The sequence below is a fragment of the Nomascus leucogenys genome, chromosome 20, assembly GCF_006542625.1.
Source record: "Nomascus leucogenys isolate Asia chromosome 20, Asia_NLE_v1, whole genome shotgun sequence".
In the NCBI taxonomy this organism is placed as follows: domain Eukaryota; kingdom Metazoa; phylum Chordata; class Mammalia; order Primates; family Hylobatidae; genus Nomascus; species Nomascus leucogenys.
In genome coordinates, this window is record NC_044400.1 from 81,524,311 (window position 1) to 81,546,418 (window position 22,108).

Here is a 22,108-nt window from a genome sequence, read left to right on the forward strand (position 1 = left end):
TCAGTAGGAAGCTGCCCACAGGGATCGACTGAAACTTGCTGGAAGGCTGGCTAGAATGTCTGCAGAAGTAGCTGGGAAGTGGCCAGTGGGGCTGCTCATGGGTGTCTAGTACACTGGTTAAGAGCTGCAGGAGCAAGAAGAAAGGAAAGCAAAGCACAGCAGCCAGAGGCCTCTTCTTTGGCAGCGTCCCTCTAGCACCCTCTGCTGACGGAGCTTAACATCGTGCCAGGTGGCAAAGGAGGTGTATTTTCTGTAGGTCATGCGGTGCGATGAGGGGTGAATTTGTAGCTGGAAGGCAGTACATTGATAACTGGCACAGGGACGAAAGAGATTCTACTCCAAAGGAACTGCGGGACCTAACTGGCCATATACAAGCAGGCCTGGGAGAGTACCTGTGGTGGGCTGGGTCTGAGGGTGCTGGATCAAGGCAGGTGGAACTAAGATTGGATAAGGGAGAGTTTATGCGGGATCACTTCAGAGACACTGGATTTGACAACCCAATGAAGATTCCAAGAGGTGGTGCCAACATACTGCTAGGACGGCTTTTAGTTCCTTGTAGGAGAGGGTTCACACTAAGTGAAATAGAAAGGTTAGAACTGCCAGGGCAGATGGTAAAAGAAGGCATGAAAACCCAGGAGCGGTGGACATGCTAGAATGGCCATATTGTGGAGGGCTGGGAAACTCAGCAGGTAACGCTGTGCAGAAGGGCGCTCTGGATGCTCTATTTACCGAAGCAATAATGAAAGCTGATGAGGGAGTAGGGAGCATCAGCTTCACTGAGAATCTCAGTGGTGTCCTCTATAGACCAGGGCTGATAATAGGAGATGCCTCCTGATAACAGTCAGGGAGACAGGATCCTGACATAGAGGCCATGTGGTGGTGCCTGTCAGAAGCAGGGTAGGCACAGTTCTCATAAAGTGACTTCAGACCTGGAACCGACTGACTGAAGGAGAGGCCAGGTCCCCTGGAGGAAGGACTATGCAACACCATAGTAAGTGTATATGGCAGTTATTCCTCCTGTCTTTCCGCCAGGGAAACCTATGGCCATTTACTCTGGGAACTTATACAAGGGGGAAGGGGATACTGAAACATTGATATGATATTGATACCTGGAGACCTAAAGTATCATCATGGTTTCTCTGTCAGAGGTGCAAGGACTCAAGCAATAAATGGAACCTTGGCCCAGATTACACCATAATGGGAGGGCTCACTCCGAAGCCATTTTCCAAGTCCCCAAATGTTACTTGGAATGAACAGACTGTTGGAAGAACCCTCAGGTACTGGCTCCTTGGCCTGAGGATGAGAGCCCTCATAGTGAGTAAGCTCAAGTGGATGACGCTGAAACTGCCTTCCCAGCAAAGATAGTGAATTAGTATAGCAATATGGCAACCTAGGAGAAATGGCAGAAGTTAGTGCCATCCTTAAACACCTACAGGACTCAGGGCACAGGGTGGTCCCTGTCATATATTCATTTAATTCACCAGGTAGGTGCTCACATAAGTCAGATCCTGGAGAATAACAATTGACACCGCAAATAGTTGTGACCAAGTTATAGCCCTAATGACAGCTGGTGGGCTGGATGTGGCATATGCAATTAACAAGGCCTCAGGTATATGAAATGCAATTATTGATTTGGTGAACACAGTCTTTTCCATCCCTACAGAAATAGTCACTCTGAGTGGACAATATAAATTTGCACCTTGCCCCAGTACTATGTTATCCAGCCACCCACTGTTTTGATGACATCATGCCAATCAGCATAAGCAAGAAATGGCAAGTTTGTTAGCTGTCTTGCTATCCAAAACATGGGAGATAAGCACACAGATATTCTGGGGCCCACCACAACCATCAAGTTTTTGGAAGTTCGGTGGTCTGAGGATAGGTAGGATATCCCCTTGCAAGTAAAGGACAAATTAGTGCCCTTTTTTTTTTTTTTTTTTTTTGGACAGAGTTTCACTCTTGTTGCCCAGGCTGGAGTGCAATGGCACAATCTCAGCTCACCACAACCTCCGCCTTCCAGGTTCAAGCGATTCTCCTGCCTCAGCCTCCCAAGTAGCTGGGATCACAGGGATGCGTCACCATGCCCGGCTAATTTTTTTTTTGTATTTTTAGTAGAGACGGGCTTTCTCCATGTTGGTCAGGCTGGTCTCGAACTCCCGACCTTAGGTGATCCACCCGCCTTGGCCTCCCAAAGTGCTGGGATTACAGGTGTGAGCCACTGCGCCCAGCCACCTTTTTTTTTTTTTTTTTTTTTTTTTTTTCCCAAGAGACTGGGTCTCACTATGTTGCTCAGGCTGGCCTCAAACTCTTGGGGTCAAAGTGATCTGCTTCAATCTCCCGAATAGCTGGGACTACAAGTGCACGCCTGGCTAAATTACTGCATTTTAAAGAATGAAGCGTTGAGAATGAAGATGTCAACTGGTGGAGTCATCCTGCAACGTGGTTAACCACATTAACCATTAAGAGTGAACCATAACACCTGATAGGCATCTCTGGGTTTAGGGAGTGGAGGCAGCATATTCCACATTGGGAATACTGCATAGGAAAGCATCCTGTAAGAGGCCTAGGCTGTGAAGCAAGTGGCCCAGCTACTTGGACTTCCAACTCAACAGACCTTGTGATGTTAGAGGTGTCTGTAGTGGGGAAAGATGCCATGTGAAGCTTAAGGCAAAGCCCCAAAAGAAGAATCTCAATGCAGACTCCTAGAACTCTGGAGCAAGGCAATGCTATCTGCAGAAAAGAATGATAAATTTTTCAAAAACAAAACTGTCATGCTACTGAGCCCTGGTAGAGGTGGAGCATGAGGCCATGGTGACATCAAGTGACCATGAGCCAGAACTGCCAGCATGAGCTGGTTCTGTCAGACCCACCGAGAGGTGGGCGTGCAGCTGTCCATTGCAAGTTGGAAGTGGCTCATTTAGTACTAGGTACAAGCAGGCATAACCAAGCTTCTCGTGTGGCCCAGAACCCATGACATCATTGGTGCTGGCACTGGTACTTCTAAAGGGGGCAGCCTTAAGACCAGCTGATGGAGGCAGGAAAAGTTAGAGCTTGGTTCATGGTGGGTGGGCTCTGAACAGCCTGATTTAGGCAGCCCTGGAAGAGAGTGCTCAAGGGAAACCCAATGGGTAGAACGTTGGGTGGTGCCCTTGACTATCTACTTTGTGTGGAAGGAGAAGTGGCCCCAATGTTAACACATTTGGAACTCTTGGGCAATGGTTAGTGGCTTGACAGGTTGCTCAGGTACCTGGAATGAGAAAGATTGGAAGATCAGGGAGTTCCTGGAGTAAGGCATGTGGAGGGATCTGTGGGAACAGTCATGAAGTACATCCCACCCAAGAACATTCACCATGAGGACACACCAAACCACCACATTAATAGGATGACTTGGCCAGTTGACATGTAGCCTCTGCCATCTGCTGCGCCCATGCTGGCACACTGGGCTCTCTCATGGAGTAATACTGGGGTGGGTAGATGCTGTGCATGGCCCATAGCATGGGGCTGCCCCTCACCAGAGCTGACCTAGCTATTTCTCTGCAGAACATCCAATCTTCCCGCAACAGAGACCAAACGCTGAGTCCCCAGTTGCACCTTCCTTGGAGGGAAACAGTCATTTGACAACACTGAACCCCTTGTGCCCTAGAAGATACAGTGATTCATCTTGGCTGGAACCAACACATGTTACAGGCATGGGTTTGCCTTTCCCATTCTCATGGATTCAGTCAGCTCCATCACCCAAGTTTCATAGAGTGTTTGATCCGCAGGATCCTGCACTCAGCGCAGTGGGCACATGAGAGTGGGACCCACTGGCTCCCTCACAGCCACACACCAAGAGGCTGCCAGCCTGATGGAGCAGCAGGATGGTCTGTGGAAGGCACAGCTCACCTCGTGTGCAGCCTGGAGGTGACACCTGCGATGAAGCAGTCACCTCCAGGGTGCAGTGTGCACTGCAAGTCACTGACCAGTACGTGGTGCAGTGTCCTTGGTTTGTGTAATAAATGGGTCTGGGAACCAAAAGGTGAAAGTCTTCACTCCCACTGACCCACTTAGAAATCTGTATTTCTCCCCCACACTCCTCTGGGTTCTTAAGATTTAAAGGTCTTGACTCGCAAAGGGAAAACCTTTCCAGCAGGGGCACAGGAAGAACGCCATTTAATTTCCAGCTGTGGCTGCTGTCTGGTCATTTCGAGCTCCTTGTGCCAAGAGACTGACTGGCAAGGAATGTAATTTCCATCTTCTGGGGTGACTGACCGTGGGCATCAGGTGGAGGTAGAGCTGTTACTACGTAACTTGGGGCAGGGAAGCACCCAGGTGATGTGATTGGCTACCTCATGGTCCCCTGCCCAAATGTGATGGCAAATGCAGGGGCTATGGCCAGAGAAGGGCATGGTGGCCAGGGGCTTACCTCTCAGGGATGAGGGTTTGGGTTATCTGATCAGGTAAGCTAAGCCACCTAGAGCAGTAGAGGAGATAGGCAAGGGTGAGGAGACCCTAGCATGGGCAGTAGAGGAGGGAGATGAACGTAATTTGCAACCTTGAGGCCAGCTGCAGCAACGAGGTAGTTCATCCCAGTACCTTCCTTTTATAAATTTCCCCAGGAAAAGGCCCACCAGAATCCTACAGGAGCTGCTTCCAGAACGTCTCTGAAGCAAGTGGCTATGAGCAGCGCAGTGTGGACTTTAGCAAGCACTGTGGTGCCCATATGCCCCTTTAGTACTGAAGCACTGTCCCTGCTCCTGGGACAGCCCCTCCCCGACTGCCTGGCTGCAAAGAACTTCTTTGCCCGCGGGCCCCCCTCTTCCCCAGGAGTGACTGGTCCAGTGACTAGTTTGTGTAGGCGTATAAAAGCCCAGCTGTCTTGACGCATTGGGAGACACCTCTGCAGGACCGTGCTCAGCCCAGGGCAGGCTTTTGAGTGACTGCATCTTAGCCATCGTCTTCCTTGGTTGGGTTCTGCCTCTTTCACTCTCCAGTCACCTTTTCAAATGCAAGCCTTAATCACAGAGGTGGTCTCCTAGGGTACCCGACCTGTGCCAGTGTTATGTCCGTAACATCTTCGTGTGCGTAAGTGGGGAGATTTGGTCATTATTTTTAAAAATGAGGTCATCATCTTCAGTCAACCACTATAGCTGGAGTCATTTTCCCCCTGCAATCTATGTTTTAACAAGGTCATTCTTTTTAGTGGCTATGTATTTCATGATGTGGATATTATGTAATTTATTCCTCAGTTTTCTTCTAATTGGTATCTACTTTATTTTCAGTCCTTTGCCATAATGAGCAATACTGCTATAAACATTTTGGTTTAAACCTGTTTACTGTTGCATATATTTCTGTGAAACAGCCAAGAGTGAGATTATTTGGTTAGAGATTATTTGGTTAGATGATTGATATTATTTTCTCTCTGTTTTTGTTGAGTCAAGAGCACTCTGTCTCTCATATATATATGGCTGAGGTATATATATATATGTGTATATATATGTGTATATGTGTGTGTACATATATATATAAAACAGCACACATATCCTAAGTTTAGGTCAAAATTTCACAAACCCAAACCCAGTTCAGGAAGCATAACTAGCATTCCCAGAGGCCCATCTTGAGCTCCCTGTGGGTCACTTTCTCCACCCAACTCCCAAGAGTGATGTATGCATTATTAATTTTAATAAGTCTTGACAGTTTGCCTTCTAGAAAGAGTCTATTTACATTTTTACCAGCAATACATGAGACTACCTCTTCCCCATGTTTCCAGTTATAGTTAATTTGCATTTCCCTGAGTATCGTATTTGTTTCCTGTTTGGGTTTTCTGTTTTGTGTATTGCCTCTTCCTATTCTTTGCTCATTTTTCTGTTGAATTGTTTGTCTTATCTTGTAAATGTATGAGAACTTGTTGTATGATATAGCAATTAACCCTTTGTCATTTTTGTTCCAAATAGTTTTCCCAATGCATTTATTTTCTTTCCGATGTGGTGCTAGTTGTACCAGCCCTATTAATTAATCTATCCTTTTCTATTGAATTGAAATACTATCTTTGCTGTATATAAAGTCTTGGGATTGATCAGTCTCTGAGTTGTCTGTTCTGTTCTAGAGGTCTTTTCTCTCTCTCTTTTTTAAGCTTACTCTTTATTTTTTTCCAAGACAGAGTCTTGCCCTGTAACCCAGGCTGGAGTGCAGTGGTGCAGTCTTGGCTCACTGCAACCTCCACCTCCTGGGTTCAAGCAATTCTCCTGCCTCAGCCTCCCGAGTAGATGGGATTGCAGCTGCTCACCACCACACCTGGCTAATTTTTGTATTTTTAGTAGAGGTGGGATTTCACCATTTCGGCCAAGCTGGTCTTGAGCTCCTGACCTGAGGTGATCCACCCACCTCAGCCTCCCAAAGTGCTGGGATTACAGGCGTGAGTCACCACGCCCGACCTAAGCTTACATTTCTTGTCTTTTCGTACTTTGAAATTATTTTATTAAATTAAAATATCCCTATAGCGTCACCAATTGGAATTGCCTTAAATTTGGAAGAATTAAACATTTTGTGATCTATATCCTAATGCTGTGTCTTTTCATTTGTGCAGATCTTTTTTAATGCCATTTAATAAGATTTTACATTTTCATCATTGAGGGCCTTGTATCTTTTTTGTTATATTTATCCTAAGTATAATGTTTTTATATTGTAAGTGAAATATTTTCCCCTATTTGCATTTCTAGGTTGTTATTGTTCCTGCAGAGGAAATGTATGTCACAGTGGTTAAGGGCACAGACTCTCAAATCATATTGCCTGGGATTGGATGCTGGTTCTGTCACTTACTGTTCAGCCCAGGCTTATTGAAATTAAATCAAAATCTAAATTAGAAGTTTGTTTTAATGATGTTTTACTGAACCTTTAATTGTTCCACTGCAGTATTCAGTCTAAGAATTTCCCCAAACCTTTAATACTTTTAAGGTTTCTATAAATGTTGACCTTAGGTTTTTAGAGTCATGTATTCAAATGCAAATGCCAAATAATGATTTTTAATAAATGTTCTATGATTATATAGCGCTATCTTCAGTTAACTTGAAGGTACTTTACATAAATATTTATTGCAATGGTACTAAGCATTTTACTTGTGAATTTTATTACATTGTTTTAAGTAAGTTAATAATGAATAAATAAGCATGATTATAGAGGTTATTTCAGTGTTTAGTTAACTGTGTGACTCAGATATCAATGTTTCTCTAATGCCCCATGTTTCTTTTTTGTTGTTTTTAAAAGCTATGGAAGTGATAAACAAGTCCAGTGTTAAGTATTCAGTACAACTTGAAGATGGGAAGAATCAATCACCAGAAAAAAAGGTAAATCATTGCAAATATGAGTAATTTTAAACAGATAACACTTATTTGTTCAATAGATACTTATTAAGTGTTCTACTACGTGCTAGGCACTGTAGATACAACACCGTAAAAAAAAAAAAGGTGTTTTTGCTCTCCAAGAGCTTATAGTTTAATTTGGATGTGGGGAGGGGCAAGTAAGTGCCATGAGAGAAGTTAGTTCAGAGTGCTTTGGGGACAATAGGAGGAACATCTAACTCAGTTTTCGTGCTATTTCATTTTGCCCTTCTGGGTGCTGAGGAGAAGAATCAGGGATGTCTTTCTGCAGTATGAAAATTGTATCTGAGTTGAGATCTATTGGATAATTAGGAGTTGATCAAGCTAGGCTGGATGCGGTGGCTCACACAGGTAATCCCAGCACGCTGGGAAGCTGAGCAGGCTGGACAACTTGAGGCCAGGCATTTGAGACCAGCTTGGGCAACATAAAGAGAACCTGTCTCTACAAAAAATTAAACAACAAAAAAATTAACTGGCGTGGTGGCATGCTTCTGTAGTCCCAGCTACTCAGGAGGCTGAGGCTGGAGGATCACTTGAGCCAAGGATTTTGAGGCTGCAGTGAGCTGTGATTGCACCACAGCACTCCAGCCTGGGCAACAGAGCAAGACTCAGTCTCTAAAAAATAGAAATAAAAAATAAAAAGATCCCCATCTTTAAGGGAGTAGGGGTAAGACACGGAGAAAATTTTCAGATAAGGGAAGAAAGCTTGGAGCTTTGGGTAGTGGAAATAATAGAATTTCAGAAAGGCAGGGCTATAACATTCACAATGGGTGAGTTATGTGGTATGGGCTACAGAGGTTGTATCACCAAAGACCTTGTGTATGAAAGTGGTGGAGGCAACATAGTGGTTGAGAGAACGGACTTTGGAGTAAACTACCTGTGTTCAAGTCCCAACCTAATTAAATTTAAACCTAAACTCCCTATAGTAAAGTGAGATACTAGGACCTGTCTCTTGGGTTGATGGGATGATTATTTGCCCCTGGGTTCATAGGATGATTATCTGCCCTTGGAGTGGAGGGAAGAGGCATCTTCCACAGAGAAGGGACTCTTCTCTTCTTCCCTCTGTAAATGAATGGAAATTGTATCTCTCAGTGGTGAACAAACTGTGCTCCTTGGCTCCCGAAGGCAGGGGTCTACAAACTTTTTGCTCCCTTTCTCTCAAAAGAATTTTGTTGTTTTTGTTTGTTTGTTCAAGACAGGCCCTCACTCTGTCGCCGAGGGTGGAATGCAGTGGTGTGATCACAGCTCACTGCAATCTCCACCTCCACCTCCGCAACCATGCCCAGCTAATTAATTGAGTCCTGGAATCAAGTGATCCTCCCAACTCAGCCTCCCAACTAGCTGAGACTACAGGCACATACCATCATTGCCCAGCTAATTTTTGTATTTTTGGTAGAGACAGAGTTTCACCATGTTGCCCGGGCTCAAGCGATCCTCCCACCTCGGCCTCCCAAAGTGCTGGGATTACAGATATGAGCCCCCATACCTGGCCTTCTCAAACTATATGTACTGCCTGACATATATTAAAGTTGAAATTTAAAATGTTTATCACAAGTTTAAAAAATTGCAAAGTACATGATTTCTGCTCTATTGTTAATATTGACATTTTTACTGTTACATTACCATTTAAAATACATTCACAAAAATTAAATACTGCACTTTGACAACTTGATATCCACAATCCTCTCATTATTATTATTATCATTATCATTATTATTATTATTATTTGGAGATGGAGTCTTGCTCTGTCACCTGCACTGGAGTGCAGTGGTGCGATCTCGGCTCACTGCAACCTCCACCTCCTGGGTTAAGCGATTCTCCTGCCTCAGCCTCTGAGTAGCTGGGATTACAGGCACCCACCACCACACCCGGCTGATTTTTGTATTTTTAATAGAGATGGGGTTTCACCATGTTGGCCAGGCTGGTCTCGAACTCCTGACCTCAGGTGATCTGCCCACCTCAGCCCCCCAAAATGTTGGGATTACAGGCATGAGCCACTGTGCCTGGCCTATTTTATTTATTTATTTATTTATTTATAATTTTTTGAGATGGAATCTCACTCTGTCACCAAGGTGGGAGTGCAGTGGCGCGATCTCGGCTCACCGCAACCTGCGTCTCCTGGGTTTAAGCGATTCTCCTGCCTCAGCCTCCCAAGCAGCTGGGGTTACACGTGCGTGCCACCATGCCCAGCTAATTTTTGTATTTTTAGTAGAGACAGGGTTTCACCATATTGGCTAGGCTGATCTTGAACTCCTGACCTCGTGATCCGCCTGCCTGGGCCTCCCAAAGTGTTGGGATTACAGGCGTGAGCCACCATGCCCAGCCTCTTTTTATTATTGTTGTTGTTGTTGTTGTTATTATTATTGTTTTGCGACTTTCTCACTCTGTTGCACAGGCTGAAGTGCAGTGTGGTATGACCACGGCTCACTGTAGCCTTGACCTCCTGGGCTCAGGCGATCCTCCCACCTCAGCCTCCTGAGTAGCTGGGACTGTAGGCACATGACACCACGCCCAGCTAATTTTTGTATTCTTTGTAAAAAGACAGGGTTTTGCTATTTTGCCCAGACTGGTCTTGAACTCCTGGGCTCAAGCAGTCCTCCTGCCACAGCCTCCCAAAGTGCCAGGATTACAGGTGTGAGCCACTGTGCCCAGCTCACAATCATCCCCTTAAAAAAGACAGAGCAAGATCTTCAACAGTTTGAAATTTTATATTTTTCTTTTTCTCCTTGAATTCCTTTTCTTGTTTACTCCTCCATGGAATTTTTTTTTTTTTTTTTTTTTTTTTTTTTTTTTTTTTTTGAGACAGAGTCTCACTTTCTCACCCAGGCTGGAGTGCAGTGGCACAATCTCGGCTCACTGCAAGCTTCGCCTCCCGGGTTCACGCCATTCTCCTGCCTCAGCCTCTCCGAGTAGCTGGGACTACAGGCGCCCGCCACCACAGCCGGCTAATTTTTTGTATTTTTTAGTAGAGACGGGGTTTCACCATGGTCTCGATCTCCTGACCTCGTGATCCACCCGCCTTGGCCTCCCAAAGTGCTGGGATTACAAGCGTGAGCCACCGCGCCCGGCCCTCCATGGAATTTTTAATGTAATTTTATGCTTGAAAGCCTACTCTTCGAAACCATATATTTCTCTGCAATAAAAATACAAGTATAAATTTAAAATTTTCATAACATGTGACCAAGTGTTAAAACATTTTCTTTCAAAATTATTTTAAAGGTAATATTAATATAGTTATTCAAAGCCATATATATATATATATGTATAAAGTAAATTTGAAAATAAGCCTTGGCTGGGTATGTTGGCTCATACCTGTAATCCCAACACTTTGGGAGGCCAAGGCGGGCAGATTGCGAGTCTAGGAGTTTGAGACCCGCCTGGGGAACATGGTGAAACCCCATCTCTACTAAAAATAGAAAAATTCACTGGGTGTGGTGGTGAACCCCTGTAGTCACAGCTACATGGGAGGCTGAGGTGGGAGGATCACTTGAGCCGGGGACATGGAGGTTGCAGTGAGCTGAGATTGTGCCACTGCACTTCAGCCTGGGCAACAGAGCAAGACCCTGTCTCAAAAAAAAGGAAAAGAAAGAAACCTTAAAAATAAAGTGTTATCGTAAATAAGTCCTATAATGAAATGGATAGGATTGCTTTCCCCACCTTGATTAGTTTGTGGATCTATGAATGTATATTGCACATTGATGGAATGAGACAGGTAGAGAACTGCTATTGGGCTGGGTTTAATTTTTTTTTTTTTTTTCGAGACAGAGTCTTGCTCTGTCGCTCAAGCTGGAGTGCAATGGCATGATCTCAGCTCACTGCAACCTCCGCCTTCTGCGTTCAAGTGATTCTCTTGCCTCAGCCTCCTGAGTAGCTGGGATTACAGGCGTGCTCCACCATGCCCAGCTAACTTTTGTATTCTTAGTAGAGACGAGGTTTCTCCATGTTGGCCAGGATGGTCTTGAACTCTTGACCCCATGATCCGCCAGCCTCAGCCTCCCAAAGTATTGGGATTACAGGTGTGAGCCACTGCCCCTGGCCCAAAAACATGTTTTTAGTAGATAGATTAACATATTATTAAATAGTTTTGGTGATTTCATTTTCTCTATAAATGGCTTTTACTTGGAAGTTGTAAATTATTAATCTTCTCTCTTATGCACATATGCAACATACTCCTATCCATGACATGTCTCATTACATGCATTGATTCCCAGAACAGGGGCCAGTTGGAGGCTTTTGAGTTTTTTTTTTGAGACAGAGTTCCGCTCTTGTCACCCAAGCTGGAGTGCGATGGTGCAATCCCAGCTCACTTCAGCCTCCACCTCCTGGATTCAAGTGATTCTCCTGCCTCAGCCTCCCGAGTAGCTGGAATTACAGGCACCCACCACCATGCCCAGCTAATTTTTGTATTTTTAGTAGAGACGAAGTTTCACCATGTTGGCCAGACTCATCTCGAATTCCTGACCTCAAGTGATCCACCCACCTCGGCCTCCCAAAGTGCTGTGATTACAGGCGTGAGCCACCAGGCCTGGCTGGCTTTTGAGCTCTTGATCCAGATATGCATGCCTACCTTGGTTGAGAAAAATCACTGCTCTAGAAGACACTATATGGTTTCCTTAGAAGGTTTGATCATAGATAATATGAAGATTGTGTCTCCGTATTACCTTAGACAAGTTTTTACCAGAAATTAGTTTGGTTTATAGATCTGTCTTATGAGTCCATATTCTAATGAAATATTTTCCATTTTTCTGTAGGATCTTAAATCTTTAAGAAGTCAGACATCAAGAGGTTCTGCCAAGCTCTCTCCTCAGTCCTTCAGTGTCAGGCTCACAGATCAGCTGTCTACTGACCAAAAACAGAAGAGTATCAGCTTATTGACTCTTTCAAGTTGTTTAATTCCACAGTATAATCAAGAGGCTTCAGTTCTACAGAAAAAGGGGCATAAAAGAAAGCATTTCCTAACGGAGAATATAAATAATGAAAATAAAGGAAACATTAATCTTAAAAGAAAACATATTACATATAATAATTCATCAGCGAAAACAAGTAAACAAATGGCATTGGAAGAAGATACTGATGAGGCTGAAGCCTACCTAAATTCTGGGAACTCAGGAGCATTGAAAAAACATTTTTGTGATATTAGGCATTTGGATGATTGGGCAAAAAGCCAGCTGATTGAAATGCTCAAACAGGCAGCAGCCCTGGTGGTAACTGTGATGTATACTGATGGTTCCACCCAGCTAGGAGCTGACCAGGTTAGTAAACAGTGATGTTTTTGTTTGCTGTCTTGACACCATAAAAGAAGCCCATTTTCTTAGTGTCTGATTCTGATAGGAGAGCTAGAAACAAGATTTTAAGGCTTTCCCTCCCCTCCAGTGGTAAGTGATTGACAATGTATAGCTCCCATCAGTTTCTTAGGAAACTGTAAAACTGTTCTCCAGAGTGGGTGTACCATTTTACCTTCCACCAGCAGTGTACTAGGGTTTCAAATTCTCCACCTCCTTGTCAACACATGTTGTTGTCTGTTTTTTTTATTTTAGCCATTCCAGTGATTGTGAAGTGGTATTTCATAGTGGTTTCAAATTGTATTTCCTTATTATCTAGTGACATTGAGTATCTTTTCATGTGCTTATTGGCCATTCATATATCTTCTTTGATGAAATGTCTGTTCAAATTTTTTGCCCATTTTAAAATTGGGTTATTTGTGTTTTATTCTGGATCTGTAAGCATTCTTTATATATTCTGATACAAGTCTCTTGTAAGATATATTATTTATACTTCTCCCAATTTCTGTCATCTTTTTAAAAAAATTTATTGAGGGTGTCTTTCGAAGCACATTTTTAAATTTGATCTCTATTGATTTTTTTAAAAACCTTTCCTTTTCCTTTTCCTTTTCCTTTTCCTTTCCTTTCCTTTCCTCTACTTTCCTGCGCCTATCACCCAAGTAGTATGCACTGCACACAATTTGTAGTATTTTATCCCTCACCCCCTTCCCACCCTTTCCTCCTGAGTCCCCACAGTCCATTGTGTCATTCTTATGCCTTTGCATCCTCATAGCTTAGCTCCCATTTATAAGTAAGAATATACAATGTTTGGCTTTCCATTCCTGAGTTACTTCACTTAGAATAGTAGTCTCCAATCTCATCCAGGTCACTGTGAATGCCATTAATTCATTCACTTTTATGGCTGAGTAGTATTCCATCATATGTATATACCACAGTTTCTTTATTCACTCCTTGATTGATGGGCATTTGGGTTGGTTCCACGTTTTTGCAATTGCCAATTGTGCTGCTATAACCATGCATGTGCAAGTATCCTTTTCGTATAATGACTTCTTTTCCTCTGGGTAGATACCCAGTAGTGGGATTGCTGGATCAAAAGGTAGTTCTACTTTTAGTTCTTTAAGGAATTTCCACACTGTTTGCCGTAGTGATTGTACTAGTTTACATTCCCACCAGAAGTATAGAAGTGTTCCCTGTTCACTGCGTCCATGCCAATATCTATTATTTTTTGACTTTTTGATTGTGCCCATTCTTGCAGGAGTAAGATGGTATTGCATTGTGGTTTTGATTTGCATTTCCATGATCATTAGTGATGGTGAGCATTTTTTCATATATTCGTTGGCCAGTTGTATATCTTCTTTGGAGAATTGTCTATTCATGTCTTTAGCCCACTTTTTGATGGGATTGTTTGTTTTTTTCTTGCTAATTTGTTTGAGTTCATTGTAGATTCTGGATATTAGTCCTTTGTCAGATGTATGGATTGTGAAAATTTTCTCCCACCGTGTAGGTTGTCTGTTTAGTCTGCTGACTATTCCCTTTGCTACGCAAAAGCTTTTTAGTTTAATTAAGTCCCAGCTATTTATCTTTGTTTTTATTACATTTGCTTTTGGGTTCTTGGTCATGAAATCCTTGCCTAAGCCAATTTCTGGAAGGGTTTTTCCAATGTTGTCTTCTAGAATTTTTATAGTTTCAGGTATTAAATTTAAGTCCTTGATCCATCTTGAGCCGATGTTTGTATAAGGTGAGAGATGAGGATCCAGTTTCATTTTACATGTGGCTTGCCAATTATCTCAGCACCATTTGTTGAATAGGGTGTCCTTTCCCCACTTTATGTATTTGTTTGCTTTGTCAAAGATCAGTTGGCTGTAAGTATTTGGGTTTATTTCTGGGTTCTCTATTTGGTTCAATTGGTCTGTGTGCCTATTTTTATACCAGTACCATGCTGTTTTGGTAACAGTGGCCTTGTAGTATAGTTTGAAATCAGGTACTGTGATACCTCCATATTTGCTCTTTTTGCCTAGTCTTGCTTTGGCTATGTCAGCTTTTTTGTTGTTGTTCCATATGAATTTTAGGATTTTTTTTTTTTTTTGAGTAAGAGTCTCACTCTGTCACCCAAGCTGGAGTGCAGTGGCGCAATCTCAGCTCACTGCAACCTCTGCCTCCTGGGTTCAAGTGATTCTTCTGCCTCAGCCTCCAAAGTAGCTGGGACTACAGGTGTGTGCCACCACGCCCGGCTAATTTTTGTATTTTTAGTAGAGACGAGGTTTCACCATATTGACCAGGCTGGTCTCGAACTCCTGACCTTGTGATCCACCCGCCCTGGCCTCCCAAAGTTTTGGGATTACAGGTGTCAGCCACTGTGCCTGGCCTAGGATTGTTTTTTATAGTTCTGTGAAGAATGATGGTGGTATTTTGACGGGAATTGCTTTGAATTTGTAGATTGCTTTTGGCAGTATGGTCATTTTCACAATATTGATTCTACCCTAACATGAGCATGGGATGTGCTTCCATTTGTTTGTGTCATCTGTGATTTCTTTCAGCAGTGTTTTGGAGTTTTCCACGCAGAGGTCTTTCACCTCCTTGGTTAGGTATATTCTTAAGTATTTTATTTTTTTGCAGCTATTGTAAAAGGGGTTGAGTTCTTGATTTGATTCTCAGCTTAGTCACTGTTAGTGTATAGAAGAGCTACTGATTTGTGTACCTTAATTTTGTATCCAGAAACTTGGCTGAATTCTTCCATCAGTTCTAGGAGCTTTCTGGAGGAATCTTTAGGGTTTTCTAGGCAAACAATCATATAATCAGCAAATAGTGACAGTTGACTTCCTCTTTATCGATTCGGATGCTTTTTATTTCTTTCTTTTGTCTGATTGCTCTGGCTAGGACTTTCAATACTATATTGAAGGGAAGTTGTGAGAGTGGGCATCCTTGTCTTGTTCCAGTTCTCAGGGTGAGTGCTTTCAACTTTTCTCCATTCAGTATTATGTTGGCTGTGGGTTTATAATAGATGGCTTTATTACATTAAGGTATGTCCCTTGTATGCCAGTTGTGCTGAGAGTTTTAATAATAAAGCAATGCTGGATTTTGTTGAATGCTTTTTCTGCATCTATTGAGGTGATCATGTAATGTTTGTTTTAAATTCTGTTTATGTGGTGTATCACATTTATTGACTTGCGTATGTTAGACCAACCCTGCATCCCTGGTATGAAACCCACTTGATCATGGTGGATTATCTTTTTGATGTGTTGTTGGATTTGGTTAGCTAGTATTTTGTTAAGGACTTTTGCATTTATGTTCATCAGGGATATTGGTCTGTAGTTTTCTCTTTTGGTGGTATCCTTTCCTGGTATTGGTATTAGGGTGATACTGACTTCACAGAATGATTTAGTGAGGTTTCCCTCTTTCTCTATCTTGTGGAATAGTGTCAATAGGATCAGTACTGATTCTTCTTTGAATGTCTGGTAGAATTCTGCTGTGAATCTGTCTGGTCCTGGACTTTTTTTGTTGGTAATTTTTTTGTTACCATTTCAATCTCACTGCTTGTTATTGGTTTGTTCAGGACATCTAATTCTTCCTGATTTAAACTAGAAAGGTTGTATCTTTCCAGGAATTTATCCATATCCTCTAGGTTTTTGAGTTTATGTGTGTAAAGTTGTTCATAGTAGCCTTGAGTGATCTTTTGCATTTTTGTGGTGTCAGTTGTTATATCTCCCATTTTGCTTCTAATTGAGCTTATTTGGATTTTTTCTCTTCTTTTCTTGGTTAATCTTGGTAATGGTCTATCAATTTTATTTATCTTTTCAAAGAACCAGCTTTTTGTTTCATTTATCTTTTTTTTTTTTTTTTTTTTTTTTTGTGATAGAGTTTTGCTCTTGTTGCCCAGGCTGGAGTGTAATGGTGCAATCTCAGCTCACTGCAACCTCTGCCTCCCGGGTTCAAGTGATTCTCCTGTCTCAGCCTCCCAAGTAGCTGGGATTACAGGCATGCGCCACCATACCTGGCTAATGTTTTGTATTTAGTAGAGATGGGGTTTCACCATATTGGTCAGACTGGTCTCGAACTCCTGACCTCAGGTGATCCACCCTCGTCTGCCACCCAAAGGACTGGGATTACAGGCGTGAGCCACTGTGCCTGGCATTTGCTTTATTTATCTTTTGTATTTTGTTTGTTTGTTTGTTTCGATATCATTGAGTTCTGCTCTGATCGTGGTCATTTTCTTTCTTCTGCTGGGTTTGGGTTTGGTTTGTTCTTGTTTCTCTAGTTCCTTGAGGTGTGACCTTAGATTGTGCTCTTTCAGACTTTCTGATGTAGATGTGTAGGGCTATGAACTTTCCTCTTAGTACCACCTTTGCTGTACCCCAGAGGTTTTGATAGGTTGTGTCACTATTGTTCAGTTTGAAGAATTTTTTTTTTTTTTAGACAGAGTCTTGCTGTGCCACCCAGGCTGGAGTGCAGTGGTACAATCTTGGCTCACTGCAACCTCTGCCTCCCAGGTTCAAGCAATTCTCCTGTTTCAGCCTCCCAAGTAGCTGGGACTATAGGAGCAAGCCACCACACCTGGCTGATTTTTGTATTTTTAGTAGAGATGGGATTTCACCATGTTGGCCAGGATGGTCTCGATCTCCTGACCTCGTGATCCACCTGCTTCAGCTTCCCAAAGTGCTGGGATTACAGCATGAGCCACTGCACCCGGCCCAGTTTGAAGAATTGTTCAATTTCCATCTTGATTTCATTTTTGAGCCAATGATCATTCAGGAGCAGTTTATTTAATTTCCATGTATTTGTGAGAGGTGACAGTGTGCTAGCAGTCCTCACAGCCCTCGCTTGCTCTTGGCACCTCCTCTGCCTGGGCTCCCACTTTGGTGGCACTTGAGGAGCCCTTCAGCCCACCACTGCACTATGGGCTGGCCAAGGTGGGAGCTGGCTCCCTCAGCTTGCAGGGAGGTGTGGAGGGAGAGGCGCGAGCGGGAACCGGGGCTGCGCGCGGTGCTTGCGGGCCAGCTGGAGTTCCGGGTGGGCGTAGGCTTGGCAGGCCCCTCACTCAGAGCAGCCGGCAGGCCCTGCCGGCCCTGAGCAATGAGGGGCTTAGCACCCAGGCCAGCGGCTGCGGAGGGTGTACTGGGTCCCCCAGCAGTGCCAGCCCACCGGCGCTGCACTCGATTTCTCACCGGGCCTTAGCTGCCTTCCCACGGGGCAGGGCTTGGGACCTGCAGCCCGCCATGCCTGAGCCAATCCACCCTCCATGGGCTCCTGTGCGGCCTGAGCCTCCCCGACGAGCGCCACCCCCTGCTCCATGGCGCCCAGTCCCATTGACCACCCAAGGGCTGAGGAGTGCAAGCGCATGGCACGGGACTGGCAGGCAGCTCCACCTGCAGCCCCGGTGCAGGATCCACTGGGTGAAGCCAGCTGGGCTCCTGAGTCTGGTGGAGATGTGGAGAACCTTTATGTCTAGCTCAGGGATTGTAAATACACCAATCAGCACCCTGTGTCTAGCTCAGGGTTTGTGAATGCACCAGTCGACACTCTGTATCTAGCTGCTCTGGTGGGGCCTTGGAGAACCTTTATGTCTAGCTCAAGGATTGTAAATACACCAATCGGCACTCTGTATCTAGCTCAAGGTTTGTAAACACACCAATCAGCACCCTGTGTCTAGCTTGAGGTTTGTGGATGCACCAATCAACACTCTGTATCTAGCTGCTCTGGTGGGGCCTTGGAGAACCTTTGTGTAAATACTCGGTATCTAACTGATCTGATGGGGACGTGGAGAACCTTTGTGTCTAGCTCAGGGATTGTAAACGCACCAATCAGCGCCCTGTAAAAACAGACCACTCGGCTCTACCAATCAGCAGGACGTGGGTGGGGCCAGATAAGAGAATAAAAGCAGGCTGCCCGAGCCAGCAGTGGCAACCCGCTCAGGTCCCCTTCCACATTGCGGAAGCTTTGTTCTTTCGCTCTTTGTAATAAATCTTGCTACTGCTCACTCTTTGGGTCCACACTGCTTTTATGAGCTGTAACACTCACCGCGAAGGTCTGCAGCTTCATGCTGAAGCCAGGGAGACCACGAGCCTGCTGGGAGGAACGAACAACTCTAGACGTGCCGCCTTAAGAGCTGTAACACTCACTGCGAAGGTCTGCAGCTTCATTCCTGAGCCAGCGAGACCACGAACCCACCAGAAGGAAGAAACTCCGAACACATTCGAACATCAGAAGGAACAAACTCCGGACACGCTGCCTTTAGAACTGTAACACTCACCGCGAGGGTCTGCGGCTTCATTCTTGAAGTCAGTGAGACCAAGAACCCACCAATTCCGCACACATTTGTATGGTTTTGAAGGTTCCTTTTGGCGTTGATTTACAGTTTTATTCCACTGTGGTCTGAGAGAGTGCTTGATATAAGTTCAATTTTCTTAAGTTTATTGAGGCTCATTTTGTGGCCTATCATATGGTCTATCTTGGAGAAACTTCCATGCACTGATGAATAGAATGTATATTCTGTAGTTGTTGAGTAGCATGCTCTGTAAATATCTGTTAAGTCCATTTGTTCCAGGGTACAGTTTAAATCCATTGTTTCTTTGTTGACTTTCTGTCGTGATGACCTGTCTGGTGCTGTCAGTGGAGTACTGAAGTCCCCCATTATTACTGTGTTGCTGTCTATCTCATTTCTTAGGTCTATTAATTGTTTTAGAAATTTGGGCGCTCCAGTGTTAGGTGCATATATATTTAGGATTGTGGTATTTTCCTGTTGGACAAGGCCTTTTGTTATTATATCATCTTACTGTTTGTCTTTTTTTTTTTTTTTTTTTTTTTTGAGACAGAGTCTTGCTGTGTCACCCAAGCTGGAGTGCAGTGGTACAATCTTGGCTCACTGCAACCTCTGCCTCCCAGGTTCAAGCAATTCTCCTGTCTCAGCCTCCCAAGTAGCTGGGACTATAGGAGCAAGCCACCACACCTGGCTAATTTTTGTATTTTTAGTAGAGATGGGGTTTCATCATGTTGGCCAGGCTGGTCTTGAACTCCTGACCTCAAGTGATCTGCTCGTGTGGGCCTCCCAAAGTGCTGGGATTACAGGCATGAGTCTGGCCTCCTCTTTGTCTTTTTTAACTGCTGTTGCTTTAAAGTTTGTTTGTCTGATATAAGAATAGCTACTCTTACTTGCTTTTGGTCTCCCTTTTCATGGAATGTCTTTTTCCACCCTTACCTTAAGTTTATGTGAGTCCTTATGTGTTAGGTGAGTCTCTTGAAGGCAGCAGATGGTTGGTTGGTGAATTCTTATCCATTCCGCAATTCTGTATCTTTTAAGTGGAGCATTTAGGCCATTTACATTCAACGTTAGTATTGAGATGTGAGGTACCATTCCATTCATCGTACTATTTGTTGCCTGTATATGTTGGGTTTTTTTTGTTTTCTTTTTTTTAGTTGTATTTTTGCTTTATAGGGCCTGTGAAATGTATGCTTTAAAGAGATTCTGTTTTGATGTGTTTCCAGGATTTGTTTCAAGGTTTAGAACTCCTTTTAACAGCTGTTGTAGTGCTGGCTTGGTAGTGGCGAATTCTCTCAGCATTTGTTTGTCTGAAAAGGACTGTAGCCTTCCTTCATTTATGAAGCTTAGTTTCGCTGGATACAATTGCCTTAAGGAGGCTGAAGATAGGGTCGCAGTCCCTTCTAGCTTGGAGGGTTTCTGCTGTTAATCTGATAGGTTTTCCTTTATAGGTTACCTGGTGTTTTTGCCTCATAGCTCTTAAGATTCTTTCCTTTGTCTTAACTTTAGATAACCTGATGACAGTGTGTCTAGGCAATGATCTTTTTGCAATGAATTTCCCAGGTGTTCTTTGTGCTTCTTATATTTGGATGTCTAGGTCTCTAGCAAGGCCAGGGAAGTTTTCCTTGATTATTCCCCCAAATATGTTTTCCAAACTTTTAGATTTCTCTTCTTCCTCAGGAACGCCAATTATTCTTAGGTTTGGTTGTTTAACATAATCTGAGACTTCTTGGAGGCTTTGTTCATGTTTTCTTGTTCTTTATTCTTTATCTTTGTTGGATTGGGTTAATTCGAAAACCTTGTCTTTGAGCTCTGAAGTTCTTTCTTCTGCTTGTTTGATTCTAATGCTGAGATTTTCCAGAGCATTTTGCATTTCTATAAGTGCATCTATTGTTGCCTGAAGTTTTGACTGTTTTTTTAATATATGCTATCTATATTTATTTCATTGAAAATTTCTCCCCTCATTTCTTTTTTTTTTTTTTTTTTTTGGAGTGGTGGGGGGGACAGAGTCTCACTCTGTCACCCAGGCTGGAGTGCAGTGGCATGATCTGGGCTCACTGTAACCTCCTCCACCTCCTGGGTTCAGGCGATTCTCCTGCCTCAGCCTCCCGAGTAGCTGGGACTATAGGCATGTGCCGCCACGCCCGGCTAATTTTTTGTATTTTTAGTAGAGATGGAGTTTCACTGTGTTAGCCAGGATGGTCTCAATCTCCTGACCTCGTGATCCGCCTGCCTTGGCCTCCCAAAGTGTTGGGATTACAGGCGTGAGCCACAGCGCCCGGCCTCCCCTCATTTCTTGTATCATTTTTTTGACTTCCTTAAACTGGGCTTTGCCTTTGTCTGGTGCCTCCCTGATTAACTTAATAACTAACCTTCTGAATTCTTTTTCAGGTAAATCAGGGATTTCTTCTTGGTTTGGATCCATTGCTGGTGAGCTAGTATGATTTTTTGGGCGTGCTAAAGAACCTTGTTTTGTCATATTACCAGAGTTGGTTTTCTGGTTCCTTCTCATTTGGGTAGGCTCTGTCAGAGGGAAGGTCTAGGACTCAAGGCTGTTGTTCAGATTCTTTTATCCCATGGGGCGTTCCCTTGATGTAGTCCTCTCGCCATTTTCCTAGGGATGTGGCTTCCTGAGAGCTGAGCTGTAATGATTGTTATCTGTCTTCTGGATCTAGCCACCCAGCAAGTCTACCAGGCTCCAGGCTGTCCTGGGGCTTGTCTGCACAGAGTCCTGTGATGTGAACCGTCTGTGGGTCTGTCGGCCGTGGATACCAACACAGTATTTGGGGTGTCTCCTGGGAGCAGGAGCAATCTGCTTCCTTCAGAGGATCTGTGGGTTCTCTCTGCTTTCCTGATTTATTCTTGTAGTCATTCTAGAGCAAAAGTTCACGATGCAAGCCTCCACACTCTGCTCCGTCCGTCCCAGTGGGAGCTGCAATCTAGTCCTGCCTCCCATCTGCCATGATCTCCTAATTCTCTCTGATTATTGGTGCTTTGTAGTAAGTCTTGAAATCAAGAAGAGTGAGTCCTTCAACTTTGTCTTTTTCAAGATTCTTTTGGGTATTGTGCTTCCTTTGCTTGTCAGTTTTAGGATCAGTTTGTCAATTTATGCAAAAATCCAACTGGAATTTTGATATAAATTGTGTTAAATCTGTAGATTAATTTTGTGAGTCTTGCCATCTTAATATAATAGTATTGAGTTTTCTGATTCATAAACA

At 43.7% G+C, this 22,108-nt stretch overlaps 1 protein-coding gene across 1 annotated transcript in view; it reads left to right on the forward strand.

Moving 5' to 3' along the window:
• Positions 1–22,108, forward strand: part of POLN (DNA polymerase nu) — a 164,344-nt gene that overhangs the window by 9,140 nt on the left and 133,096 nt on the right. Inside the window, exons 2-3 of the mRNA XM_030801238.1 lie at positions 7,243–7,322; positions 12,107–12,607. Coding sequence (XP_030657098.1) covers positions 7,243–7,322; positions 12,107–12,607 — 581 coding nt within the window. The remainder of the gene's footprint in view (positions 1–7,242; positions 7,323–12,106; positions 12,608–22,108) is intronic.